The following is a 27,906-nucleotide window of genomic DNA, read 5'->3' as shown; positions in this document are numbered from 1 at the left end:
CAAAAACAAACAAACCAAGCAAAGAATCAGATTAAAAAATGGGCAGAGGACTTGAACAGACATTTTCCCAAAGAAGACATACAAATGGCCAACAAGTATGTGCTCAACATCCCTAATCACCAGGGAATTGCAAATTAAAACCACAATGAGATATCACTGTGTACCTGTTAGAATGGCTATTATCAAAGAGAAAAGAAACAACAAATGTTGGCGAGGATGTAGAGAAAAGGGAACCCTTGTGCACCCTGTTGGTGGGAATATAAATTGGTGCAACCACTATGCAAAACAGTACAAAGGTTTCTCAAAAAATTAAAAGTAGAACTACCGTATCATGCAGTAATCCCACTTCCACGTATATATCCAAAGGAAATGAAATCACTATCTCAATAAGATATGGGCACTCCCATGTTCACACAGTATTATTTACAATAGTCAAGACATGGAAACAACTTAAGTTTCCATTGATGGATGAATGGATAAAGAAAATGTGGTATGTACACAACGGAATATTGTGTATGGAACAACAGAATATTATTCAGCCATAAAAAAGAAGGAAATCCTGCCATTTGCAACAACATGAATGGACCATGAGGGCATTATGCTAAACGAAATAAGTCAGACAGAAGAAGACAAATACTATATGATCTCATTTATATGTGGAATCTAACAACATTGAACTCATCAAAACAGAGAGTAGAATGGTGGTGGCCAGGGGCTGGGGGGTAGGGAAAATGGGGAGAGGTTGGTCAAAGGGTACAAACTTTCAGTTAGAGTGGGGGTCAAAGGCACAGCACGGTGACTCTAGCTAACAGTACTGGATCGTATACTCAAAAGTGGCTATGAGAGTAGAGCTTTCCTGTTCTCACCATAACGACAATAACAACAAAATGGTAACTATGTGAGGTGAAAGATGTGGTAACTGACCTTATGGTGGTAATCAAGTCATCACATGGTACACCTTAAACTTACACAAGGTTATATGTCAATTATATCTCTAGAAAGCTGGAGGGGAAAAAAAATGTTAAAAAGAAGGATACAGGTTCTGGTGTCAGATGACTGGCTCTCACACTTTGTAGCTGGGAGACGTTGGGACAATTACTTAATCTCTGTGTGCCTCAGTTTCCCGATTTGTAAAACATGGCTGTTAGTGTCTTATTTCATAGCATCATGGGTGTTGGAAGAACTAATGCCTGTAAAGCTCTTGGGACGGGCCGGGCACAGAGTACACGATCCATAAATGGCAACTCTCATTGTGATTTCTTGACCACACCCAGCTACTTCTGACTGAGGGCCTTCACCTGTGCTGTTCCCGCCCCTGGGAAGGCTCTTCCCCACTCTCTTCAAATGGCTAACAATTTCTCAGCACTCAGGTTTCAACATAAATGTCACTTCCTCAGTGTGCCTGGCGTCCCAGCGCCCCGGCCCATGCCAGCCTTTGTTATCCTCCCTCACGGGGCCCCCGTGCTCCTTGTAATGCTCATCTTAATTGCAATCACGTAGCTGTTTGTGTTATTGTTTATTGAGTGTCTGCCTTTCTCGCCAGGCCGTAAGCTCAATGAGAACAGTGTCTGTGTCTGCCCAGTTCCCACTGTCGCCATAGCGCATGGCATACAGGAGGTGGTCAATAAGTGTCCGCACCCTAGATAAAACGCACAGACTTACAGCTGCAGGTGCGTGATGCCTGGGAGAGAAGCCATCTGGACTGTTGTCTGCAGAGCAGAAATACATAGTCACAGGCGTCTGACCCTTTCGTTTGATGACGGGCAGGCTTCTGAGCCCTCCAGCTGCCCTTTTTAGACCAGAGAGTCTGGAAGGGAATTCTTGAGGTGTCAAAACCTGTGTTGTAGATGACCAGCTGGCCTTGAGACATCAATTGGCAGAGGTGATGGAATGTGTCCAGAAAGATGCAGCTGCCCTGCTCAGGAGAGATCCAGTCTTGGTTTGCTAAACCAGCTGAATTCCAGGAATACCAGCGGGGGATCGGGTCATGTCATACCTGCCTCTCAAGACAAACAAGCTGAAAGCTGGGCTGGGAGCTGGGGAGGAGGTGTCAGAACTGCCTAGAGAAAGGAAGAGCCAGATGCACAGACCGGAAAAAGCCCCACAGCAGGTGGAGGTGGACATAATTAATGGAGCCCAGTGAGCAAGCCTGTACATGCCAACATGTCAAAACCTTGTTCCAAGGAGCCCTGGTCTTGCTAGCCCTATCCCCGAGAAAGCAGAGCAAGAATAGCTTGGATTGGCACGCCCAGCAAATGTACCGCAGGAAATTCTCATAAGCCAGGGGTTTGCTCAGAGGCCCTGACCCCTGTGGCTAAAATCAGGATTATGTCTGTGCTGATTGACTTCTCAGCTGGGTTTTAGGAAAAGCCTCAAAAAGACCACTGGGTTGTACCCGAGATTGGCAGACGGCACCAATCTCCCTCAGACCGCACCGCCCCCCCCGCCCCCCCACCAAATCTGGACAAAAAGCTAACATGAAGGGAGACACTCAGAGGAAAAGGCCCCATCCCACAGCCTCTCCCTCTCTCTGGAACCCCCTTTGAGTCCAGGCTCTGGCCCCAGACAAGTGTATTTGTGTGGAATAGAGAAAATCAAATGCCCTTTACAAGTTGAGCCCTAAGCAGACCGAGTGCCAGCTTTGCTAGGAATGCCCAAAGCAATTTTGATCCTGGACCAGTGGTTCTCTCCCAAGATGCTATTGTTCATTTGAAAATTTGTGAAGTGGTTTTGGCTGTCACAGTAATTTGGGGCCACTACTACTATTTAGTAGTCAGGGACCAGAGGTGCCAGATACCTGTAATGCTTATAGGCGACCATCGTGTACAACATGGCTTCCCATGCAACTTTCAGTGTCCCACTGGACATTCGTAAAGACGAAAAATCAGCTGTGCCCAGAGCCTAATTTTACTTTGTTGATAAACACAGAGAATTTGTTTTGTTTTTTCTTGATTCACAATTTTAACATACACTAACGTTTCCAGGAAGGCAACTTGACCAAGAACTGTTGACCACTTTGGAAAATCGTGTTCCCCGGGGCATTGCCACTCTAGGTGTTTGAATCACCAGAGCAACACGCCTCGATCAGACGTTGTTTGTTACTGTCTTCCCGGTAATTCTACTCACGGATGTGAGCATCGACTATTTCATTATGTCATCTACTGTAGTGGTGCCCAAACATTTGAATGTTGAAATGCATGTTATTTTACTGTACATGACTTTATTTTTATTTCTTTGTTATATTACTATCAGGGCATTATGTTGATATGGGGGAGGAAATTATGTGTGTCGGAAAACTGTATTGTCTATAAATTTCATTTCAGGATGATAAGGGAGGGTGTTACAAAATTGTGATAAAAGGGAGAGTGGCATAGGAAAACTCACCCACGTGCTTCACCGCCGTGGTTGGACGCAGTGCACGAGTTTGGGTGGAGGTAACATTTTACCCAGACCATGCACTGTATTTAGACCTGCACTCTTTTCCGTGGATTGGAGAAAACTTTTTCCAGTGATGTGGCACTGATTAGAGAAATTTGCCGCATTATACGTGATATTGCTATATATAGCTCACAGATGGAACCACAACCACAGCCGGCAAACTATTTGCACCGTTTATCAAAGCCCAGAGTTAACTGGAGGAGGGACCCAGGGGCCATTTTCGTTGCCCGAAGTGGTGCGCCTGCGCCACCTAGTGGGACATGGGAAAGTAGCAGGTCTGCGAGAGGTTAAGCACGTTAATTTGCAGATGGATAACAATAATAACTGAATAATATTTCAGCTGACACTTATGGGGTGCCTACCACATGCTATTATTTTGTATATATTAACTCATTTGATCTTCACATAATCTTTATGATATAGGAACTGTTATCCCCCTTTTGCACTTGGGGAAACTGAGGCACAGAGAAGGTAAGTGATTTGACTATATTCAAGTAGCTAGCGGGAGGCAGGGTTGGGATTTGAACCCAGGCCATCTGGCTCCACAAGTGCTGCTCTTGACCACTGTGCTATGGTCTTGCCAGTGGTTGCTCTCTTGGGAGACACTATTCTGAGAGTCAAAGACTGGGCGTCTGCGGGGCCACCTGCAGCCATTTCTTCCAGGGCAGGAGGATTGTCAAGAGAGAGGAAGGAGAATTGAAAGTTAAACCCAATGACACTGTAGCTTCATGAGGGCAGAGCCCACATCTCCTTGTTCACTTCTATATCACCGGTAGTTATCCCACCTGACATGTACTGAGCACTCCATAAGTATTTTTTAATACAACATCTATATTGAGATATAATTCACATACCATACGATTCGTCCATTTAAAGTGTACAACGGTTTTTAGTATACTCACAGAGTTGTGCAACCATCACCACAATGTTTACCACTCTGAAAAGAAACCCCATTCCCATTAGCATCCACTCCCTATTACCCCCAACCTCCATCCCCAGCCCTAAGCAACCACGAATCTGCTTTCTGTCTCTATGGATTTGCCCATGCTGGACATTTCATAATAAATGGAACCGCATAATATGTGGCCTTTGGTGACTGGCTGCCTTCACTTAGCATATTATTTTCAAGGTTCACCCATGTTGTAGCATTTCATTCCTTTTTTATGGCTAAATAATATTGCATTATATGGATATGTCACATCTTATTTATCCATTCATCAGTTGAGGGATATTTGGGCTGCTCCCACTTTTTGGCTATTATGACTAATGCTACTCCAAACACTTGTGTATAAGTTTTTGTGTGGACTTATGTTTTCATTTCTCTTGAGTATACACCTAGGAGTGAAATTGCTGGGTCATATGGCAACTGTATGTTTAACCTTTCGAGGAACTGCCAGACTGTGTTCCAATGGCTGCACCATTTTTTTCCATTCCCACCAGAAATGCATGAGGGTTCCAATTTCTCCACATCCTTGCCAACACTTACTATTATCTGTCTTTTTTATTACAGATATCCTAGCGGGTGTGAAGTGGGCTCTCATTGCGGTGGGGCCATTGCATTTTAATCATAGTCTAATAGACTCCCAGACTGTTGGAGGTGGATGGAACCACAGCAATCCTGTAGCCCAATTTGTTCATCTTACAGGAGAAGCAGTGAAGGTGAAGGGAGAACACTGATGCAAGGTCACAGTTAGTAAAAGGAGGCAGTCACAGAACCTATATACATTTTTCTTTTAAGAAAGTAAAGAAACCTAAAGCCAGATGGCCAAAAACAACATAAAAAGGTCTGAATGATGTTATTCTCTAGAACCTAGGAAGTTTCTGCAACTATAAAAACCAGAAGATGACAAATCATTAACTAATAACTGGTAGTCACAATGACATAGTCATGTTCACAGATCCGCTATGTGTCTTAGCCACAGAGCAGAGGAAGCACTCTCCATCACTTCCCTGTTTAATGCTAACAACATCCCTGTCTTGCAGAGTTGTAAGTGTAAATAAAGGATTACGGATCCTATATCCTACAGGATTCTCTATCTAGCGTCTGCCGATAAGTTATCTGAGAGACATTCTTGGACACTCAAAGACTCAAAAAGTCCACCCTCCACATGCTCTTCTCCCCAGGGTCACTCAAAGTAGCATTTCAGTTGTGTGAGAAATGAATCAAAATAAGGATCTCAGGAGTGAGGAAGACATTTATATACAGAAATAACAGTAAACAATGAAGACAGAAAAGCTGAGTTAATTATTAATGCAGTTTGAAATGTCAACACAAATGTCAAAAAATGTTTTTTGAAAGAGAAGACACGACGTAAAATTTTAATAATCGCCTGAAGCTTGAATCGCAGTTTATGCCTGCACACCCGTGCCCCGTGGCAGCGGTGCGCTCTGCGGCGGGGTCCCGGGTGGGGCCGCGCGTGTGAACCGCCTCACCACCCCGAGCTCGGAGGAGGCACGCGGGAGAGAGGGTTGCTCCACGCTCTTCCCAGGCTGACTCCTGCTTCTCGCCTGATGAATTGGAGTTCCTTCAACCTTCCCTCGGGTCCTCTTAAACTTTTCTGTTTCAAGAGTGTGAATGACACATTTCCCTAGTTTTAAGTGGCGACAGGTCTCTCTCTCTGTCAGTGGTGGCTGGGAGAGGCGTGTCACTCGCCATCTTGGATCAAGGGCTAAAGGATTAGTTTAGCACGGACCTAAGGCGCGTCCTGAGGTGATGACAGTGGGGACAGAGTCGCATATCCTTGGACGACACTCTTCAAACCTCTCCTCCCCACCCCTCCCACCGCCAGCACCTGGTCAGAAAATAGATTCCTCCAACCCCGTGGCCAACCCAAGCTAGAGCGGGTAGGATTGGTGGCTTTCTCCTGGGCATCCGTGCGTCCCAGATTATATCCATCCTGTCCGCCTGGGCTTCTGGCTCAGCTCCGCTGGAGCGGGCGCTGCGGACGCGGAGTGCGAGCGAGCGGCTGGGGCTCTGCCCGGGGCGGGCTGGGAAGCAGGATGGCCGCGGGGGTGAGGAGCCGCCAGGGCCCGGCCGGCCTGACACCACCTGGCGGAGTCTTGGGGAAGAGTCTTAAAGGCGCGCACTCCTCCGCACCCGGCGCACTCCAGCGGGAGCCGCCGAGAGCTCGCCTCCCTCTCCCGCCCGGCGCCTCGGGAGGTAAGTGCGAGCCGCCGAGCCGGAGTCCGGGCCCGGTGCGGGCGGCCCGGGGCTGCCCCGCGCTCAGGAAGCTCTGGCTGGGGCTGCGGTTGGAGGGCGGCGCCCAAGTTTTTTGAAGGCCTCGGAGGGCAGCTGGAGCGGCGCAGCGCCTGGGCGGGGATGGCGCGGGTGGCCGCGAGCTTGGGCCGTCTGGGGGCGGTCCCCCCCGGCGGTGTTTCGGGGAGAGGCACCCGCGCGCGGCGCACGCCCGACCCCCGCCTGGCGCCCTGCGCACTTGGCGCGCTCGGGCCGTGGTCCCGGCGAGCCCCTGCCTGCTGGAGCCGCGACCCCGGCTCCGTGCCTTCCTGCCCGCCCGGCTCTCTCGCCGCTCGCTCGCCCCGCGGTCGCGCCGGGTCACGCCGGCAGGTCGCGCTCGGCGGCCGGCCAAGCCCTCCTCGGCCCCGCCGCGCCCGCGCCCCGGGCCACCCCGCCCGGCCTCTCGGCGCTGCGCCCCTCGCCTTCCTCATCTCCAGCCGCTTGCTATTTTCACACCTCCCGGTGCCCCGGCCCCGGCGCCCGATTCAGTGCTTAGTAATTAATTTGGCGTTTCAGAATGGTCAGCGGGCTGGATAATGGGCGCATTCATCCCCCGGGCTAATCTGAACAGAGGTGGGAAGAAAGGCTTTCACAGACAGAAAATGCCATTCGCCGGGCGCTCAAAGGGGCTGTCACTCCCAGAATAAATCGCCGCCGCGCCCGCCGCTTCTCTGGCCATTTCCATACAGCTCCGGCCCGCGCCGCGGACCCGCCGGCCTCGGCCTCGGCTCCCGGGAATCACTCACTCGAGCGCCTTCGACGGGAAAGTCGGGCGAGAGCGAGAGCCAGGCGGGGGCCGAGGGGAAACGGGGAGGCAGGGGGCTTGGGTTAAGGCCGCAGGGGACAAAGAGCTTGATTAGAAAATCAAATGCTAAACTAGAAGGAGGCGCAGCTCATTCAAGGCGTGGACGCTGGAGCTGGAGCTTGGGGAGCAGCCGTCCAGAACCCCGCGTTTTGCAAAAGAGGAGGACTCGCAGCCCACAGCCGTCCGTCCCAAACTGTAGATGGAATCTAATCCACAGGCACAGGTCGTAGAGCCCGGGCCCGGCTGGTGCAGTCCCGAGCCGCCCGAGAAGTTTCGTGCCGGGTTCCCTGTGATGTCAGCTCTTTCGCGCGCGGGCCGGGGAGCTGACACCGTGTCCTCTGCGGCCTCCTTCTCGTCACCCTTGCCCAGACGCGAGGGTCCGCCCCGCGGGCATCAGCTGAGTGGGTGACGGCTGCTTTCCTCTGACCCCCTCAGTGTTGGACATGAACGGCCTACGGAGTCGGAAAGCTGGGGCCTTTCCTTGGCGGCGCCCCTGCCCTCTGACCGAGCGGCATCGTGCGCTCCAGCCGCAGCCCTAACCCCGCGGACCGCGCACCCGCAGCGCCACCAGCCGGGCTGTGGAGCCTCCAGGCGGGCAGGGCCTGCTTGGCTCTATCCAGGGTGAAGCTCCAGGCGCCTGATTTTCCTGCCATCGGGTCTCATCGTATGACCATCTTGCTGGGCACATTTAGCCCTGGACCCTTCCTCCTAGTGAGACGCTCCGGCCGGGGCAGGAGAAGGAGCTGTGGCTCCAAGGTCGAACCTCAGCTGGGTTGAGAGGCTGGAATGACCAGGGAAGCAACTGGCGGGAAGGGGGCATTTCTGGAATAGCTAGATGGGTGTCCCAGGGTGTAGGGGAGATCGAATCCCATGCCACTCCCTAACTCCTGAGTGGAAGTCACTCTTCCATTCTAAGTCTCAGTTTCCTTGTCTGGAAAGCAAGGACGAAATGAGACCATATTTGGCCCCAAGTGTAGGACCCTCAGTAACAGGGTCCCACACACCGCTCACACCCCTAACCCCCAATGCTGCCCCATACTCCCTGGCATCTCTCCAAGTCATCACCAGCACCTCTCCTTGGAGCTTTAATAACTCCCCAGATTTTCCCCAGGCTGCTTCCACCCCCCTTGCTGCCTCTGGGTTCTGGCAGCCAGCTCTCCTTGAAGCCACACTTTCGAAGTAAGAGCTGGAAGGGGCCTTTCAAATGTTCTGGAGCTGTTGTACAGATGGTGATATGGAGACCTGAAGTGGCTTGTCAGTGTCACCCAGCTAGTTAATCAGAGGAATTGAACCAGAGTGGACTTCATGGCAGAGTCATGAATCTCAGACTCTGGGCATCAGCCCTGGCCCCACCCCCAGAGAGAGGTTCGCTGGACCCGGAAAGGGCCCAGAAATCTGCATTTTAAACAAGCTTCCCAAAGCATTTTGGTGCAGGTGGTACAGGGATGATATTTAGAGAAACACCTTCCCCAGCAGCCCCTTCTCCTCCAGGACCATGAGCCCTACTTGCCTTCTACGTCTCACACTTGATCAGCAGAACAGTCTTTTCTCTTATCCCCATTGGAGTCCCACAGTGGGTGGGTCTACTTCCAGGAGGTACATCGGGATGCCTCAAATGTGCAGCCTCTGACGGGGCAGCTGTGGGTGACCTGAGCACCCCACCAGGTGAGGAATGGTCTAAGTGGGCCATAGGCTGACTGGACATTGAGCCTCCAAATCTACAGGCCTCCTCCTACCAACAGGCTTTCACAGCCGGGCCTAACACTGCACACCGTGGGCCCCACACAGACAGTACAAATGTACCCAGAGGCCCCCCCTTAGCAAAGCAAAGCCTGCCCACACCAGGGACAGAGCAGCCCGCCAGAGGGGATCCGTGCCAGCAATAACCCAGGTGTGAGCTGTGGCCCAGAATACTCACACCTGCCTCTTCCCGACTCAGGGGCTCAGAGGAGAGAAGGTGTGTGCCGAGGAGGGGCAGGGGGGAGGCCTGGAAGAGTGGAAGAAAGTTGGGGGCGGGGGGAAGCCGTCAGGAACAGAGAGGGGGGCCGGGGAGGGGACAGGTCCCTATTTATGTAAGGCGTTTGTAGCTGTGGATTGTAAAACTGGGCAGGATTCTCTGGAGTAATTCATAGTGTTTGGACAAGACAAACATTGTTCTGCTTTAAACAAACCTCCAGAAAGGTCAGCCTGGTTCATCCCTTTGCTGCGAGTCGCTGAGACTATCCAGATGATGAGAAAATCAGATCTTAGCTGAGGGGGCCCAGGCAGCAGGCAGCTGCCTCCTGAGCCCTTGGGATCCAGGGTGAGGGCACCCAGCCGAGGGAGAGTCCTTGGCTCCCGTTGAAAAGGGCTGGCTCCCACTCTGGAGCCAGGAGACGTGGTGTGTGTGTGTATCACAGATTACGGGGTTTTGATGATTCCAGGGATCATCGAAGTTCTAGAATGAGGCCACATGACCTACAATGCGAGTCTTCTTCATGTGAGCAAAGGATTGATGGGAAACAAAGGTGCATGGATGCAGAACCGAGTTAGACCCACTAATCTCAAGCCCAGATATGCTCCTGGACACCAAGAAATCCCTTCCTCACATGTGCACACCCTGGCTGGGCCCCTCTGTGTTCACTTAGCAAACAATTTTTGAGTCCCTACTACATGCCAAGCTCTGTGCTATGTTTTGGGCATATAGCAGTGAGCAAGAAAGATGTCCCCCCTACCCCCCAGTCATGGAGCCTACAGTCCGGCTTATCCTCCCCCTCCCTGTCTTCCCCAAGAAGAGAAACTTTTCACAATTTTACTTCTAGCCTCTCCACTGCCACCATCACTTCAACAAGCTCCCTGGCTGAGACCCAGCATACCAGTTCCCAGACCGGGCCTGACAGCGAGTAGCATTCTCTAAGTGTGAGCACCACTATGATTTGATTATGACGATGATTGTGACCATGGTTGTGATTGGGATTATGATTGGGATGGGGATTATGACACTCCACTCGGGAGGGATCTCCCTGACCCCAAGCTGAAGTGGATACTTTTTATTGATACTTATTATTCACTCTCATTGACTTATTAATTAGTAATTGGTAATTAGTAAAGTATTATTGATGCTTATTAACACCCAAGTACAGTCTTTCTGTAGTGCTTGTTGTCACTGTCCTGTACGTGATCTCCAGTTGCCCAGGGCAGTTAGTCATCTTCTCAAGAGGGTGGCGTCCCTGTGGTAACCATGGTGATGGTAGTGTCACTGAGCCAGCTCGTTCCACACAACTTTATAAAAGTTATATTTGTTTAGGGCTTTGGACACTTCAGGGTCTTTTGCACGTGCTTTTTCACTCCGTATTCCTGATATCCATGCAAGAGAGGAAGGAAGCAAGGAAGGAAGAAAGGAAGGAGGGAAGGAGACAAATAATATTACTATCCACATTTTTCAGAAGAGGAAGTTGATGCTCAGAGAGATGAAATGACTTATCCACTGTCTTAATTCGTTCAGGCTGCTGTAACAGAATACCAGAAAATGGGTGGTTTGAACAACAAACATTTATTTCTTACAGTTCTGGAGGCTGGGAAGTCCAGGATCAAGGTGCTGGCTGATGGGTTTCTGGTGAGAGCTCTTCCTGGCTTGCAGATGGCTGCCTTCTGGCTGTGTCCTCACGTGGGAGAGAGAGAGAGAATCTCTCTTCTTTTTTTTAAATTTAGTTAAATTTAATTTTTGAAATTTAGATATAATTGGCACATCACATTATATTGATTTCATGTCTTTTCTTAAAAGGACACTAATCCCATCATGAGGGCTCTAACTTCTTGACCAAATTACCTCCCCAAGGCCCCACCTGCAAATCCCATCACACTGGGGATTAGGGCTTCAACATATGAACCTGGGGGTGAGCGACACACTCATTCCGTCCATGGCACCCACGGTCACAGAGCTGTAAAGGTCAGGAGAGCGCATGATTGGAGCACAATCCAAACAGTCTTCTTGGGCCCATGCCACCCTGCTGACCACCCAAGGAACTCCCTGCGAACAAGGCTAGGAACCAGGGCTCCTGGGAGACCCCATAAACCAGGTGCTCAGCCAGAGGCTAGGAAGTTGCTCCCTAGGCCAGGTCATGTCCAGCCAGCCTCGGGTCTGGTTTCTGGCATCATTCTGGGGGCTAGCCTGCTGGCACTCCTTGCCTGATCTCAGCATCAGTGAGAAAGAGGTCCCCTCCTTCCCCCCAAAGCCCAGCTTCCTTTAATACCTTATTGTGGTTGCATAATCCATGCACTTACCCCGTCTGTTTGGAATCAATGGTCCATGTCTATTTTCATCCAGTGAAATTAAGGAATTAAGTCCCTTAGATTTTCTTGGAATTAAGTCCCTTAGATTTTCTCCTTGTGTGATGTGTAGACCAGCAATGCCTCATTTTACTGATATTCGGGGAAACTAAGCCATTCCACAAAATTCATTTTTGCAGTTAACAAAAGCTTCCTCCTTTAAGCATAGAAACTTTATGTAATCATTTTTCCGTCAAAATCATGATTTTTCCCCCCCACCTAAGTTAGCAGAATCAAATATAGCAGGTGTTCCCTAGGTTGGTTGAATGACCTGCAGCCCATTCCGATGACCCCCAGCTATCTTTAGGAACATCAGCTCCTGGGCAATGTGCTCAGCCTGCCTGCTTCAGTTTCCTCCCTTGTAAACCCGCGGAGCCCTGTATGGACGCTCTCCTATTCTCTAACTCCCCCGGCCTCTCACGGTAATGCCCTCAGGAATGTGGGTGGCTGCAGGGCCTGTCCTGAATCCCTGGGTGGTGGCTGGGATAGATTCTGTAGCTGTCACTTCTCAGTGCGTCAGTGTTCAGCAGTCAGCCACTCCTCAAGGATCCTCATCTGTGGTTCTCTGTGACCCTGGAAGAACAGAAGATGCCTGACCGCAGTTTATAAACACTTCTAAGTAAAGAACTCCGGCATCGCTGTGGACCGAAATCCTTGGATATCCTGGCTGCTCTTCTCTCAAAGGCCCAGGGGACTACTGGACTTCCTTCTGGACTGTCCCTTGAATTATAAGGGTAATGCAACCCTGGCCTCCAGAAAAGGGAATCTACAATACCTTAATACAAACAGCAAGGGCTTGGCGGGCCGAGGTTGAAGGCGCTGAGCTCAGCATTGTCAGAGGTAAAGACCGGTGAGATGTGCTTAGTGCTCGTGAGAAGAGGACCCAAGGCAAAACTACAGGAATGCTTCAAGGCCAGAGCGTTGACGTGCCCTCTTTTTGTTCCTTTTCTTTACTTGGAGCGCACCTTTTAAGACTTGCAGGGGACTCTCTTTATTTTGGCATTTCTGAGATTTGTTGGTGTATTCCATTCCCATGGGCCCTGTAACAAATCCCCACAAACTTGTGGCTTAAAACAGCAGAAATTTATTCTCTCACAGTTCTGGAGGCCAGAGGCTTGAAACCAGGATCACTGGGTTGAAATCAAGGGCTGTGCTCCCTCCATGAGCTCTGGAGGAGAATTAGCTCCTTGTCTCTTCCAGCTTCTGTGGCTGCCGGTATTCCTTGGCTTGTGGCCCCATCACTCAGACTTCTGCCTGTGTCTTCGCATGGCCTTCTCCTCTTCTGTCTTGTCAGATCTCCCTCTGCCTCTGTCTTATGAGGACACTTGGGGTGGCATTTAGGGCCCAGTCAGATAATCCATGACAATCTTCCCATCTCGAGATCCTTAATTTAATCACACCTGCAAAGACCCTTTTCTACCATATAAGGTAGCATTCATAGGTTCCAGAGATTAAGACGTGGATATCTTTGGGGGGCATTTTTCAGCCTACCACAGCTGGTCACCACCATCAGTTGTCCACTCCTATTCTGTGACAGGGAAGTCTGTTAAACACTAGGGGTTCAGAGGGAAAAGACACAGATCCCCCCTCAAGAAGCTCATGGATTAGTTAGGGAAAATAGTCTATGATATTAAAAGCTAAGAGAAAAGCAACTCCATGCCCTTGGAGGTACTCAGGACGGATTGCAAAGAGTTCAAATTACTTATCAGTGTCTGCAAGGCCCTGTATACCCTGTACCTACTTCTCTGATGTCACCTCCTACCGCTCCCCATCTTGCTCTCCAAGCCTCTACCAGGCTGGCCTCCTTCCTATTTCCTCACACAATTCAAGTTCTGCCTCAGGACCTTTGCACTTTCTGTTTCCTCTTCCTGGAATGTACACTTATCCCCACCCCTCCGCCATATTCCCACAGCTCTCTTCCTCCCTTGACTCTGCTCTACTGGATCCTTCTCAGAGAGCCCCCAGTACCTCGTCTAAAGTCCACCTCCCCTCCTGGCACTCTCTGTCCCCTCCTCGGCATTGTGCTCTTAGCACTTATTACAGTCAAATCGTTCCTGTCTGGGCCATCTCCACCTCCACGAGCATTTTGAGATTTGATGACTAGAACTTCCCCAAAGATCCTAAATGCATCCTGTTTTTATTTCCGGTTCTCTTTCCGAGAACGTATTTAGCTTGTTTTGCCCTTAGTAGCACATTGGGCTAAATTTTAAGTGGATCAGAATGGGGTGGTGGGGGCTGTTCTTCTAGGGGTAATTTGTGAATGTGAGGAGCCCTTTTTCAGTTGACTGGTGTGTGTGGGGTGGGACCTACTGGCATTTAGTGGACAGGGGTCAGGGATGCTAAATATCCTGTAGTGGGCAGGACTGTTCTGCCCAGAGAAGAATTTTCCTGTCCCAAATGCCAATAGCACCTCGGCAGACAGACAGTCTCAGGGAAACAGTTTGTACTTGAATCCTAAAATTGTGTTTTTCGACCATAACTGATACCTTTCACCCTGTAAGAGTCTTTGAAATTCTTTCTCCCAAATCCGTCACCTTCCGCTACACCTGTCTGTGTTCCACAGCCTAATCACACAACCTCTTGAGATTCTCCAACTCATCCCCTTCCTCTTGGCATCACTCCAGTGTCACCTCTAAACGTTGAGGTTTCACTGAGGGGACAGAGTCCCCCCTTCAGATTTTGTGTAAATCTTCAGTGAGCTGAGCCCCAAGTCTGGGCTCAAAGGCCCCCCACTATTTTCTCCACCCAGAGAACTGTCCTTTTATTTGCACCCTTTGTTTCCTTCCTCCAGGGCCAATCTTCCATCCATGACAAAGCTTCCCCCCACGGTGACCCATTTTCTTTATTTTAATAGCGTTCAGGGTGGGACCTTGTCAAAAGCTTTTTGCAAATGAAAATAAATTACATCTACTGGTTCCCCTTATCCACAGGCATTTTCACCCCTTCAAAGAACTCTGGTAGATTAAAGGATTTGGCGGATTTGGGGTTTGTATGGGCTTCTATGCCCAACTCCTAAATCCTCAGCCAAGAAGCCTGCGATAGGGGAGGCCTGAGCTGAAGATGCAGATGAAGAACACTGAGGAAAGGGAGAAATCTCCAGGAACCCCAACACACTCTACAGGCCTGTTCTTCCGTGCTCTAGACCTTTTCCAGAATGGTTGCATCTCCTGAAACCCTGTCAAGGGACCTGGGATCTCTTGAGCAATCTCCATGAGGCTGATCACGTGAGCTGGGCTCTAGAAGCCTTGAAATGAGAGGATTCCCCTAATTCTTCCAGAGTGAGGGATCTGAGAGCCAGATCTGAGGATTATGAGTATCAAAAAATAATAATAAATAACCCTAAACTATCATATATTGAGTATCTACTCTGTGCCAGCTTCTTTCCTTTCAGAGACATCTTTTTAATCACCCTAACAAGCCTGTAAGGTAAGTGGGATGACCCCCATTTCATCGCGAGAAAACTGATGCTCAGATGGGTAAAGCCCCTTGGTCAAGGTCACACCATTAGGAAGTGGTGAATTGGAATCCAGATTTGCCTACATCAAGTTCCTTTCATTTCTGAAAGAAACACAATCAATCCAGGGCACACTGACCCTTTTGGAAAGGCTGGATGCTGGGATCGCCTCTGCTGCTACAATTTCCAGCCTATGTTGGGAGTTCTGGGAACCAAATCATGTAACGTCTGTCCTCTTAACTGAACCGGACGTGCTCAGAAGCACAGCTGAGCCAGGGCATAGCTCATACCTCCGGTAGACCTGAGTCCCTTCCCCTGTCTAGAAATGGCTGAGACCCATTTGTGTCAGAAAGCTCATTGTCAGCGAACAGCGTCTTGCCCATAGGTGCTGACTAAGAGCTCCACACACTGGAACCAGACCATTTTAGTTCAAATCCCTCCTCCTCTACTTATCAGTGATGTGATCTTCAGCATATCACTGCTCTGTGTCTCGGTTTTCTCCTCTGTAAAATGGAGATAACATACCTATCTCGTAAGGTCGTTATGAGTATTATGAGTTAATGATTGATAAAGGGCTGAGAAGGGTGCTTGACACCCAGTAAGCATTATATAAATGCTTGATTTAACAGGCAAAACCCTTGGTCAAGACCCAAGATGAAGGCTTCTCTGGTCATCTTATTTCTCCTAAGCCCTTACTTTCTTCCTGTCCTCCTTTCTTGCAAACCCTCAGCCTGTGCCATCTGGTAACCCTCATCCCTGGGATGTGCCCTCCTCTGCATCCTCACCCTGTTCCCTAATTGCTCCCCCACCTTCATGCTTACCGTACAGCCTGGCCCTCCCCTGAGCCTCCCCTCACACTGCAGCCCTCTTCAGGGGGCTGTTCTTCTTCCTCACCACACAAACCCAAGGCCCGGGAGCGGGGAGCTGTTGTCCTCCTCAATCCCCAGCGTCCCTTCCATCTTCATTAAAACAACAACACCCTGCTCCTTTAAGGCCAGGACCACTCAGCTATTCCACCTTCCACATCTCTTCCTCGGAATCACCTCCCCATCTGGGTCACTCTTCTCTTTCTTTGAAGACACCAGCACTTGGTTCAGTCTTTGTCTCTGCCCCAAGCCCTGAAGCTGGTCCTGAGTGTCTTTAATACCCAGGTGGACAGCCCGTTGGGCACCTTGACCTCTGTTTCTCCAGTCACCTTCCCCTCAGCTTCCCAGCAGGACCCACCTCTTGTCTTCAGTGGGTCTTGCCATCACCAAGAGATTTTCCACCTCTGATTCTCAATTCAGCCATGTACTTTTGGACCACAATTTCCTCAGTTATCCCCCACCACATCTCTTTTTCTATCTTCCTGAATCTTCTAGACCGGCTCTGTCTGATAGAACTTTCTGTGATGATGGAAATGTCCTTTATGAGTGCTATCCAAATCACAGGTAATTGAGGAATCGAGCTTTAAATTTTATTTAATTTTAATTCATTCAAGCTGAAATTGAAACAGCTACGTGTGGTTACTGGCTACCATAGTACACAGCATAGCCTTATACCCCTGGCCTTTCTATTTCCTCTTCCATCTGTGGCCTGCCTTCACTTCCTCCTTTCCTTAGCTCTGTCTCCATGTCCATCACATCAGCCACCCTCTTCTCCTTGTCCTTCTGTCCCACCTCCTGGAACAAACCCTCAACTCTACATTAATCAAACTATTCGACTTTCTCTAGGTCTACACACGGGGCTGCAGAGCATTGCTGGGGGGTGGGGGTCTTCTGACTTGGCTGGTTGACATTCTTTCTCATAGAAGGTCACCAACCTCAATAAGACCTTTATCTGCCCAGTGAGCATTATCTTATTCACCGTAATGACCCAGTCAAGCCTTCTCCCCATCCTCAAACCTCCAATGCTCCTGCCTGCTCCCTCACTGTCAGCAGATGGTGTCACTTCCTATTCCATTGAAACAAGAGAAGCTTCAGACCGCCTGACCACCAGTTTTACAAGGCTGGTTTTATCTGTCTTCAACTCTCCTGCTGCTCCTTCCTGTCAACATTTAGGCATGTTCAAATAGCCCTATCCTATAAACAACAACAAAAAACCCCAGCCTCCCCTCAATCGCATGCCACCTGCCTGCTATCACCCTATCTCTTTCAGACCCCTTGTTTTCACACTTCTTGAAAGTTGTCTACACTTGCTATCTCTACTTTCTCACCTCCCATTCACTCCATAACCTGAGGCAGTCTGGCTTCTGTCCCTACCACTCCTCTGCCACTGCTAGTCAAGGTCACCAATGACTTCCTTATAGTTTAATCCAGAGAACTCCTTTCAGATCTTATCTTGACCTTGAAGGCATGTGACACTGCTCACAGTCCCTCCTTCCCTGAAACTCTAGGATACCGAGTCTTAAGTCTCCGTTTCTTCCTCCTGCTCTGGCTCCCTCTAAGTTTCCCTGAAACTGCCACACTCTCCTCCTCCTCCTCCTCCTCCTCCTCCTCCTCCTCCTCCTCCTCCTCGGATGATCCTCGGGCTTCACAGGTAAGGCTGGGCGCCAAGAATGGCAGCTCCCCCTCCCGACGCATTCCTTGCAGAAACACCTGGGAATTTGCTTTCTCACCCAAGAGCCACACTATTGTGTTTTGAACTCCAGTTGGTACCGTGGGTCCTGCTGCTCAGAGCCTGACATGCCTTTTCGGGTGTGTATTTATAACCCTCACTTGGAGAAGCTCTCACAACACTCGGACATCTGTTTTTTTCATTTGTTCCCTCAAAAGGCAGTATGCTTTAGGAAGGGACACTGACAAATGAGAGGGCACTGGGAGAGGCTTCAGAGTGGTCAGAAAACAGTGCCCTGTGAGAACTCATTAAAAGAAGTGGGAAGAGTTTGCCCAGGAGAGAGAAAACAGAGGACAACAGAGGGCTGATTTCGAAAATACGAAGAGGCAGAGTCTTGGTCTGGGCTGCTGTGTGGGACTGGAATTGGACCAACTGTACGAGCGACAGGGACGTGGGTTTTCAATGGACGTAGACCAGTTCTACTGTGTCCCAGAATGTTCCAGACCTCTAGGATACAAAGTGACAGTCTGCCCCCCAGGAACTACTAAAGAAGATCAGTTTAGACCTAAGTGACCACAATAAAAGTGGAAAGTGCCCCCCACCCCTCACTTCTGAAGACCAGTGGCATAAGCTCAGCTGGCAACGTGGAATAGCTATCCCCCGCCCGGAGTGCAATTGCAAACCTGCTGCCACGCAAGATCCCTCAAAAGCCCTGCGGACAGCAGCCAAAGCAGGGGGACGGCTTGGCGCGCACTCGGGGATCTAGTCTTGTAGATACCCCAAAATCGACCCAAGTCGGGTGGGCGGTGCGCTGGGCTCCGATTTGCCTCTTTCAGGCTCCTCCTTGCCAGACCGTCTATTCCTGACTTGTGGGCGACGCCACCAGCTTAGATTGTGGGCCACCAGAGAATCTGCCCCTCGAGCTCACTGCGGTGACCGGTGTGGGGACGTTGTCGAGGACCTTTGCTCATCACCTCACAGTGTGTCCCTGTTATGAGGCCCCCTGGGAGAAGTTCCTGTCTGATTTCAGTACAGAATAGTTGTAATTCTCTTGAGTAATAGGTCTGTTTTTATCTCATGGACATTGAGAATTGTGTAACCGACATGGTCTCCTTTTCACTTTGGCTGCGGGAAAGCTTAGGGACAAGTTGGTAGCCTGCCCACAGGAGGTGAAGAGGGCATTCCAGGGTGCATTTCAGCTTATTCCCATCTCCATTTTGTCTTCCCTCTTGGTTTTTCTTTCTTCTCTTAGTGTTCCTTCTTATTTTACTATACAAAATCAAGAACATACAAGCAAAAATAAATAAAAATCATCTGTAATCTCACTATCCAGAGATAACCACAATTAACAATGTTGTCTTTTTATGCCTACTTTGAAAAAAATAAAAATGAGAAGTAGACTGTGATAGTGTTTTTTGGGGCATAGTGTTTTGTAATTTACTTTTTTCACTTTATAATATGTCATGAACATCTTTCCATGCAATTAAATGTTTTTCTTTAAATAATTTTAAATTTCTATAAAGATCCAGCAATTTAAGACTAAGAACTAACACATGTACATCCACTTACTATGTGCCTGGCTTTACATTTATTTACATATACATATATGTGAACATATATTCATGTAGATTATATAAGTACAATATGTATGTATACATATTATAAGCTATAATCCTATGTGTTCACTCATTTCATGCTTACGAAGCTATGAGGTAGATATTATTGTACCCCTTTTACAAATGAGGAAACCAAGGTATAGAAAGATGCAAAACTTGCTACCATCACAATCTGGCTCCAAAGAATGTGCGTGAAAGGCTGCTGTGCTGCCTCTCAGATACCACGGGGCTTTCACGGTCCATCATGGCTTAACATTTCCTCTATCTCCTCTCACCTCACTTTCTAATTTATGTTATTTTGCCATGTTTTAAGTACCCTTGTACGTCACCCGAAATCCTTTCTGCCACAAGGCAAGGCATAAATAAACAGTGTAGAGAGTGGTAAATGGCACAAGAAGGCAAAGCTACAGTGCTAGTCCAGGGGAGAGGATGAATACAGGCTGTCCTGCAATGCAGAGGAGTTATTTCCTTGGGCTGTGGTGAGCGCCCATCCCTGAAAGAGCTGGCCTGGGTGGTCGTCTCTCACGGAGGCTGGGGAAGGCGTTCTTTCAAGGAGACTGAGCCAGGCCAGATGAGCCCTGAGGCCGCTTCTTAGATTCTCAGAGTTTATGAAAATGCCACTAAGACAAAATAAGGCACTTAGTGGAGACAATGCAGCAAGTCAGCCCTTGGGCCAGAGCTAGGAGCCTGGGCTTTCAATCCAGGTCTGGCACTAGATTACTCATCCCAAAGCAACAAACTAACAGGATTTCACTTCCAAACTCTCGGTCCAGTGTATTCTTTCCCCAGAGCTCTTTGACTGCTGCTGCAAGACGGTCAAAGGATGCCGTCCCTGTCCTCAGTCCTTTTGTTAAGGTGGCAGAGAATGAGACAAGGAGGAGAAGCTGGGTGGCCTGAAGGATGCCCCATAAGACTATAATTGGGTGGGATTATCCATCTGACAAATGTGAGAAGAGGAAGGAGCCCAGGTTTCTATTCCTGGATTCGATTTTTACCAGCTGGGAGATCTTGGGCAAGTTTCTTCACCTCCTGAGACCTCAGCTTGCTCATCTGCAAAACGGAGTTAATACCTACTTTGCAAAGCTGCTGTGGGGCTCCCATGCGATAGTACACAGTATAGCACCCTTAAAAACGTGAGCCAGTAAGTACCCATAAGCCTGCCTCCGGGGAGCTGGGGAGGGTTGGGCTGCCCCCAGCTTGAGGCCTGGCAGACCCTTCTGCGAGGGGCGCTGGCCAGTGCCCAGATGCTGTCGGCTTCTTTCCCCTTCAGTCTCCTGCCCAGCACAGCTCCCCGCCCCATGCATGAGAGGCCCCGCGTTCCGACAGATAGGCCCACCACACGGTGACAACGATGCGGGGGTGGCGAGGGAACAGCCCCGTCTCTCGGGACCCCAGGGGCTTCGGGCAGGAGGGGTGAGTAGGCAGAGGCTGCATCCTCCTCCTCTTCCACACGATCCCGGCCGTCTGCCCAATGGGGCACGGCCCTGTACGCGGTGCCACCAGGGCCATCGGGCTGGGTTACAGGAAGGCCCGACCTCGGCGCAGCAAAGAAAACAAACACAGATGTGTTTGGCTGGGACCCAGAGGGAGAAAATCGTCCCCTCCCCCCCCCGCCCGCGCGCTCCCCCGGGCGTGGGGCCGGCGGAAACCTGCGGGGCTCTCCGGGCAGCGCGGGGCCGGGGCGAGGCTGACAGTCCCCGGCCGCCCCTCCTCCCTCCGCGGGGTGCGCGCCGGGCCCAGCCCCCTCTCCGGGGTTTCCCCGGGCGCTCTTCTCGCTTTCTCTTTGTCTCTGCTGCTCTTTCTCGCGCTTCCCGGTTCCCACCCGCTCGCGCTCCCGCTCTCTCCGCGTCCCTGGCCGCTTCCCTTTAACTTTCTTCTTTCCCGGGGTTAAAACTTTGCTCGCGAGCGGGCGGCTGCTCGCCGACGTTATTGGCCGGAGCCCCGCCCGGCGGCCCCGCCCCCCGCCCCCGCTCCCCTCCGCCCCCCACTCCCAGCGCGAGTGGCGGCGGCGGCGGCGGCGGCGCCTTCGGGGGCGTGCGTGCGTGTGTGTGAGTGCGCGCCAGCGAGCGTGAGTGTGTGTGCGCCCCGGGCGCGGGCTGGGCAGCACTCGGACCGCGGCGGGAGCGGCGGGAGCCGGCGGCCGCGTCGTCACTCGGGCGAGCGAGGCGGCGGCGGCGGCCGGGCCGGGCTGGGGCTGGGGCAGCGGCGGCCGCGCCGGGCATGGAGCTGGCAAGCCCGCGCTGAGGCGGGACGCGCCTGCACGCCGCGAGCGAGAGGCTCTCCGCCGTCCGGCGCGCGGGCTCCCCGGCGGGGCCGGGCAAACTTTTCTTTCTCTTTTGCCCTCTCCAGAGGTAAAGTCCCGGACGCGGACTCTCCGGCGGGCATGCGAGCTGGGGCAGCCGAGAGGGACCCCAGGCTGCGGGAGGAAGGGGCGCGGGGCCGTGCGGGGTCGGGGGCTTCCGCGCTCTCCTGCGCCCGAGACTTGGGGTGCTAGGCGGGCCGGCTGCGGCCGGGCGGCCGGGCGCGGGCATGCCCCTCGGGCGGCGTGGAGGCGGCTGTGGCGGGGAAGCCGAGCGTTCGCCCGCCGCCCCGGCTCGCGGCTCGGCCGGGAAGAAGCGCGGGCGGTGCGGGCTTGGGGCCCCCGGATTCGCCTGCTCCCGGGACTTTGGGGAGCGAGGCGGGCAGTCGGCCGCGAGGTTGGTGCCGGGGAAGCCGGGCATTTGCCCGCGCCCCCGCTCGCCGCCCCGCCGGGGGTGGAGGGCGCGGGGCGGGCTGGCTGAGCGCAGCTCCCCTCTCTCCGCAGGCGCCTTCTGCGGCGGGCGGACCGACTCCTCGGCGCGGCGGGGCCGGGGCACGCTGGCCGCAGCATGATGCGCGCAGTGTGGGAGGCGCTGGCGGCGCTGGCGGCGGTGGCGTGCCTGGTGGGCGCGGTGCGCGGCGGGCCCGGGCTCAGCATGTTTGCCGGCCAGGCGGCGCAGCCCGACCCCTGCTCGGACGAGAACGGCCACCCGCGCCGCTGCATCCCCGACTTTGTCAACGCGGCCTTCGGCAAGGACGTGCGCGTGTCCAGCACCTGCGGCCGGCCCCCGGCGCGCTACTGCGTGGTGAGCGAGCGCGGCGAGGAGCGGCTGCGCTCCTGCCACCTCTGCAACGCGTCCGACCCCAAGAAGGCGCACCCGCCCGCCTTCCTCACCGATCTCAACAACCCGCACAACCTGACGTGCTGGCAGTCCGAGAACTACCTGCAGTTCCCGCACAACGTCACGCTCACGCTGTCGCTCGGCAAGAAGTTCGAGGTGACTTACGTGAGCCTCCAGTTCTGCTCGCCACGGCCCGAGTCCATGGCCATCTACAAGTCCATGGACTACGGGCGCACGTGGGTGCCCTTCCAGTTCTACTCCACGCAGTGCCGCAAGATGTACAACCGGCCGCATCGCGCGCCCATCACCAAACAGAACGAGCAGGAGGCCGTGTGCACCGACTCGCACACCGACATGCGCCCGCTCTCGGGCGGCCTCATCGCCTTCAGCACGCTGGACGGGCGGCCCTCGGCGCACGACTTCGACAACTCGCCAGTGCTGCAGGACTGGGTCACGGCCACCGACATCCGCGTGGCCTTCAGCCGCCTGCACACGTTTGGCGACGAGAACGAGGACGACTCGGAGCTGGCGCGCGATTCGTACTTCTACGCCGTGTCCGACCTGCAGGTGGGTGGCCGCTGCAAGTGCAACGGCCACGCGGCCCGCTGCGTGCGCGACCGTGACGACAGCCTGGTCTGCGACTGCAGACACAACACCGCCGGCCCGGAGTGCGACCGCTGCAAGCCGTTCCACTACGACCGGCCCTGGCAGCGCGCCACTGCCCGCGAGGCCAACGAGTGCGTAGGTGAGTGGGGCGCAGCCCGGGCGCGGGCGGCGGGCGGGGAACGCGGGAGGCTGCTCCGGGGCCTCCCAGCCGCCGGTTCTCGGTCGGGAGCGCCGGCGGCAGCCGCACCCGAGGATGGCCCGCTGCGTGGATGTCGCGGGATTGGTGGGAGGTGCGTTTCGGCATGTCCTGGACCCGGGAGGGCAGAGAGCGGGTCCACTCACTCGCGTGGCACTGGCCGTGGACACTCGGGTTTTCACCCAGTGCGCTCTGCGAGGCCAGGAAGAAGTGCCGGAAATGCTGCGGGGAGAGGGTTTTACAGAAAATTTGCCGACTGGTCCCCCTAACCCCTCATCCAAATGCAAACACTGATTGCATTGCCTCAGTTTGGTGGGACCCCGGGATCCACATCCGCTCCATCCCCCCTTCCTTAGGGCTGCAGCTGGGCGCGCTGTTGGGGACCCAGGCCCGGGTCCGGGAAGTTACAGCTCCACAGCTGCAAGTCCTTTGGGGGATGGCAGAGGGATTTGCAGTTTGGGGCCAGGTCGGTACAGACGAGTATCACTCCTGGTCCCTCCATTTGTCTTTTATGGTTTGATTTTTTTTTTTCTTTTGGACAGCGTGTTTGTGTTAGCAGAAGAATGATGTGATTTAAATTAATTACTATCTACAGGTTACAAAGGAGAGTTCAGTAATTATTTTAAACTAATTCAATCTTGGCCCAAAAAGAAGTATACCAGATTTTTTTTGTGAGCGTCAGGGTTTGGTGAAATTTAAACAGTTTTGAATTAACGAAGGGACCAGATTCTCGAGTTTTAATGGGGTTTTGGGTCCCGAAGGAGAAAACTGACCAGACTGGCACTGATGAATATTATTGAGTCAGAAATGAAACTTAAAAAAGGGATTCATTCTATTTCTGAATTGTACAACTTTGCTTCTGTAGAAACTCTCTGGCATCACTTTCTCCCCAGGGGGAAAAAAAAAGAGAGAGAGAGAGAAGGTAGGAAGACAATACTGAACTTTTCCAGTGTGAGATGTAAATTTCCAAATCCCACGTTTTATTTTAATGAAAATTATTTAGTTTGCAAATGTGCCATTTGGTGTGCATCTTTTGGGAACATATGTATTTTTCCTCCCCCATCCCTCAACCCCAAACAGCCAGTGTGAATCTCTTCAATTGCTTCACCCTCTGAGGCACATGGCAGAGTTTGCTCGTCCCCACAAACGCACGTTTTGAGGTCTGGTTCTGATTAATTGTGTCATGTTGTTGTCGAATAGTTTGTGCCTCATGACTGTGGATGCAGACTTCTGAGCAAGCGAATGGAAAACATGTCTTGGAGAGGCGGGTGGGCACCGAGGCCCAGTCCGGCGTCCTGGGCTGCATGGCAGGGCCTCCATTTTTGCACTCAGTGGGTCCCGCTTTTGCACACCTAATTGTTCTTGCCCCTCCTTTAAGGGACAGAACTGGTTGCCAGTTGGAGGAGACTTTTCAGGATTCCACAGCCAGACAGTAGTTACACCCCGACTTAGGGCTCTTTGAGAATGAAATTCCTTTGATCTGTTCAATTCCTTCAGAAGTGTTGGTTTTTCCCATCTCTTCTTCTTCCCCCTTTCCTCTTTTCTTTTCTTCCTTTTGTGCGTAAGAACCCTTTATTGACATTTAAAGGGCCTCCCAGGGTTTTGCTATAAGTTTTAGTTTGTACGCGCGTATGAAAGATAACTTCACATTGTCATCCGTGGGGTCTAATTGGACAAACTCAAGTGAATACATTGAGGAGAATAAACTGGATGTTGTGGTAACATTTTACTGGCTTGAAGATTCGTCTTAGTTGGTATTGTTCAAATTCACAACCCACCCCCATCCTCTCCCAGTCCCTGTGGATGTGGAAACTTAACCAGCATTTGTTATAACAATGGTCATGCATTTGAAATAATCTCTATAGTTTAGGATTTTGTCTTTTGACCAAAGCACTAACCATGTGCACAAATTAGATTGACTGCTTTTTTTTTTAGCCAAACTGAGCAGTCAACATATTAACTAATGTAATTAGCAAGCCTTTTTGTTCAAAAGTTTAATTAGGCCTAATAAGTACATAATCTACATGACAAATAATCGGGTAACAATATTTTCAGTTTTTACTGAAGATATGTTAATTCTCAGTAGTTAAAGTATCTTTAAATCTTAGCAGTTATTCAATCATCTCCTAAAAGCAGAGCCAATTCAACTATGTTAAAGTTATTTATAGTTTCCTTTTTGAATAGTTGCTCTGATACCTTGTAGATGTCGCTGGCAACATCAGGGTGAAGTTCTCATAAAGTCTTAATTGAAGTCTTAGTGATTTTTCCATCATTCTGCAAAAGAGAAAGCCAGCAAAGACAATTTAAAAGTGATTTACAATTAAAGGTCGAGCTTTTTATGAAAAGGCCCTGTAGCGGAGATATCGGAATGAATTAGTATTTGACAGGTGTTCTGAGACACTACAGGGCACTGTGCTAGGAAAAAGCATTAATAAATCCTTCAAACACTAACTTTTGTACTATCAGTGGCTCAGGTTTTTTTCCCCCAACATAATCCCATCTTGTGAATTTCACACTGTTGACATATAAAGTCAAGCTACCCGGATTATTTACAATGCAGGCAAAGTAAAGAAGTATATATTTTTTTATTCCAAAAAAGCAGTCTTGATAAAAATGGAGCATTATCACCATGCTAGTTTCTTCTGTCTTTGCCTTTATAAAATAATGAGACGTGATTTATAATAGACTAAAATGGCATCTTTCCCCAGGTTAACCTGCCCCACCCCGCTCAAAAAAAACCCCTAAAACTTTAAAAAACGTTGATGTTGTTTGACTAAATGTTTTTTCTTCATAGGGCTGAGGTACTTTCAGATTACTAAGAAATCCGTATATCCTATAGGTTTTCTTTGGTCAGGGTTTCTTTTTGGTGTCGTTTCAAGGTTGAATTCTCTACGGAGAGTAAATGTGAACTTTTGTGGAGCCCAATTTTATTTTAAATCAATTTTGGATTTCTTCCGGGAGAAAAAAAAACACCCTCAAAACAATATGAAAGACAAGACTATGTATAACGTTACAGCCTCGACAGCTCTCGGTGGAGTAACTAAATTCTTTCTTCCGCCCATATGTATCAGCAGTGTTCACATGCTTTTATACACATATGCATTTATATTCATCGTATAAGGAAGCATCCATGCATGGTGGGGGGGTGTGTACATTCAAGGGAAAATGCATGAACAATTTTAAACCACCTGGGTTGCTAGGCCCTTTTTCCCCCCTTCCTTTTTTTCAAAAGAGCATCTGAAGACCATATTGTGTTTCATAAATTATTGACATCAGTTTTAATCAGCGTCCCCCTGACGTCGGAGCTGTGTTAGTATTTAGTGCCTGACGAAGCATGCTGTTTAATCTTACTGTGGGGATGTCAGCATGAACCCCTGCCTGGTTTGTGACAGGGGGAGCTTATGAAAACTCGTTTTGCGACTCATTCTATGGCTTTGTGTTGCCCAGCTGAAACCCAAAACCCACACAAAAGACGTCTCTGCAAGATGAGCACCGTGCTGGGCTGGCCTCCTATGGTCCTGGGTACCTGCAACATAATGCTCGTAATTGTTTAAACATGGCTTTGGGAGGGGGTTCTTCATGCTGTAGATCGTTCTGGTGCTTGGGCCTCCCATCATCCCCAGCGAGAGAGGGAGGTTATGTCGGTGGTATTGCCATTGAGAAATCCAATGCCCCGCTAAAGACTCTTGGAAAATCAGAAGGCTAAAATTATTTGCTGCCTAGTCCAGAGTCTGGCACATAGCTGTAGATCAATGAATGTTTTTATAGTCATGGTAATTATTATATTGTTGTCATTATAATGATTAACCCTTGAGGGCTTATTTTTTACCAAGCATTCACATTAATTTAGCCGTTTGATCATCGTGACTATGCTAATAATAGGCGCTTTCATTATCCTTATTTTACGGATGAGGAAACCATAACCTAGAGATATTAAATGGTTTACCCAAAGCCATATAGCTAGTGGGTGGTGGAGCTGGGACTCCAGCCTGATGTTTGTGCTTTGTGCTGTTGCATCCTCTATGCTACCTCCCCATAGCATGGATGGCTAGATGAATGAATACATGAACGGCAGTTACATAGCCATGTGTAGGAGAAAAGTTGCAACAACTTGTTATTTCTTGCTGGAACTGGAAGTGGTTCCCTAGTTGTGTTGTGTTGTGTTATATTATATTACAATATTTCTTATATTCGTACATACTTAAATATGAAATTGTGTATAAGAAGTTGTCCTTTATTTTAGCCATCAGGCCTAGTGGGAGCTGGGAGTTAGGAATATAAGTGAAGAGGGTTTAAGTTCTTTCTTGTGGGTTCTCAGCATCCACAAGTGTTGCTGATGGCCAAGTCTTTCTTGATTTCAGGGCCGGTGGTCTCTCTCAAAGGTGGTGGAACAGAGCTTGTCATCGGAAAATCCGCCTTAATAGGGCCTTCTCCTTTTGCCCTAGTGCTCAATATCCCCTTGCTTCTCTGAAACATATTGAAAAAAAATCTAGGAAGTGGCTGAGAAGTGTCATTCAAGAGAGGAGTTTAATGGCATGTCCTCGTTGTTGGCGTGGCGCTGGTAGGTGCAGTT

General features: G+C 50.6%; 1 protein-coding gene across 4 annotated transcripts in view; it reads left to right on the top strand.

Moving 5' to 3' along the window:
- The first annotated feature begins 6,440 nt into the window (after nt 1–6,440).
- The window catches only part of NTN1 (netrin 1), a 189,778-nt gene continuing 168,312 nt past the window's right edge, over nt 6,441–27,906 (top strand). The window contains exons 1-2 of one of the 4 annotated variants that reach the window (XM_014864134.3): nt 6,441–6,598; nt 22,195–23,276. In XM_014864134.3, coding sequence (XP_014719620.1) covers nt 22,259–23,276 — 1,018 coding nt within the window. In that variant the 5' untranslated portion in view covers nt 6,441–6,598; nt 22,195–22,258. Of the gene's footprint in view, nt 6,599–21,393; nt 21,743–22,194; nt 23,277–27,906 lie in introns of those variants that run through there. The other 3 variants (XM_044744729.2, XM_070482339.1, XM_044744728.2) reach the window with 3 other exon arrangements.

Source organism: Equus asinus, chromosome 13 (assembly GCF_041296235.1).
Source record: "Equus asinus isolate D_3611 breed Donkey chromosome 13, EquAss-T2T_v2, whole genome shotgun sequence".
In the NCBI taxonomy this organism is placed as follows: domain Eukaryota; kingdom Metazoa; phylum Chordata; class Mammalia; order Perissodactyla; family Equidae; genus Equus; species Equus asinus.
The sequence above is the reverse complement of the archived record's forward strand: the minus strand, read 5'-3'. Positions and strand labels throughout refer to the sequence as shown.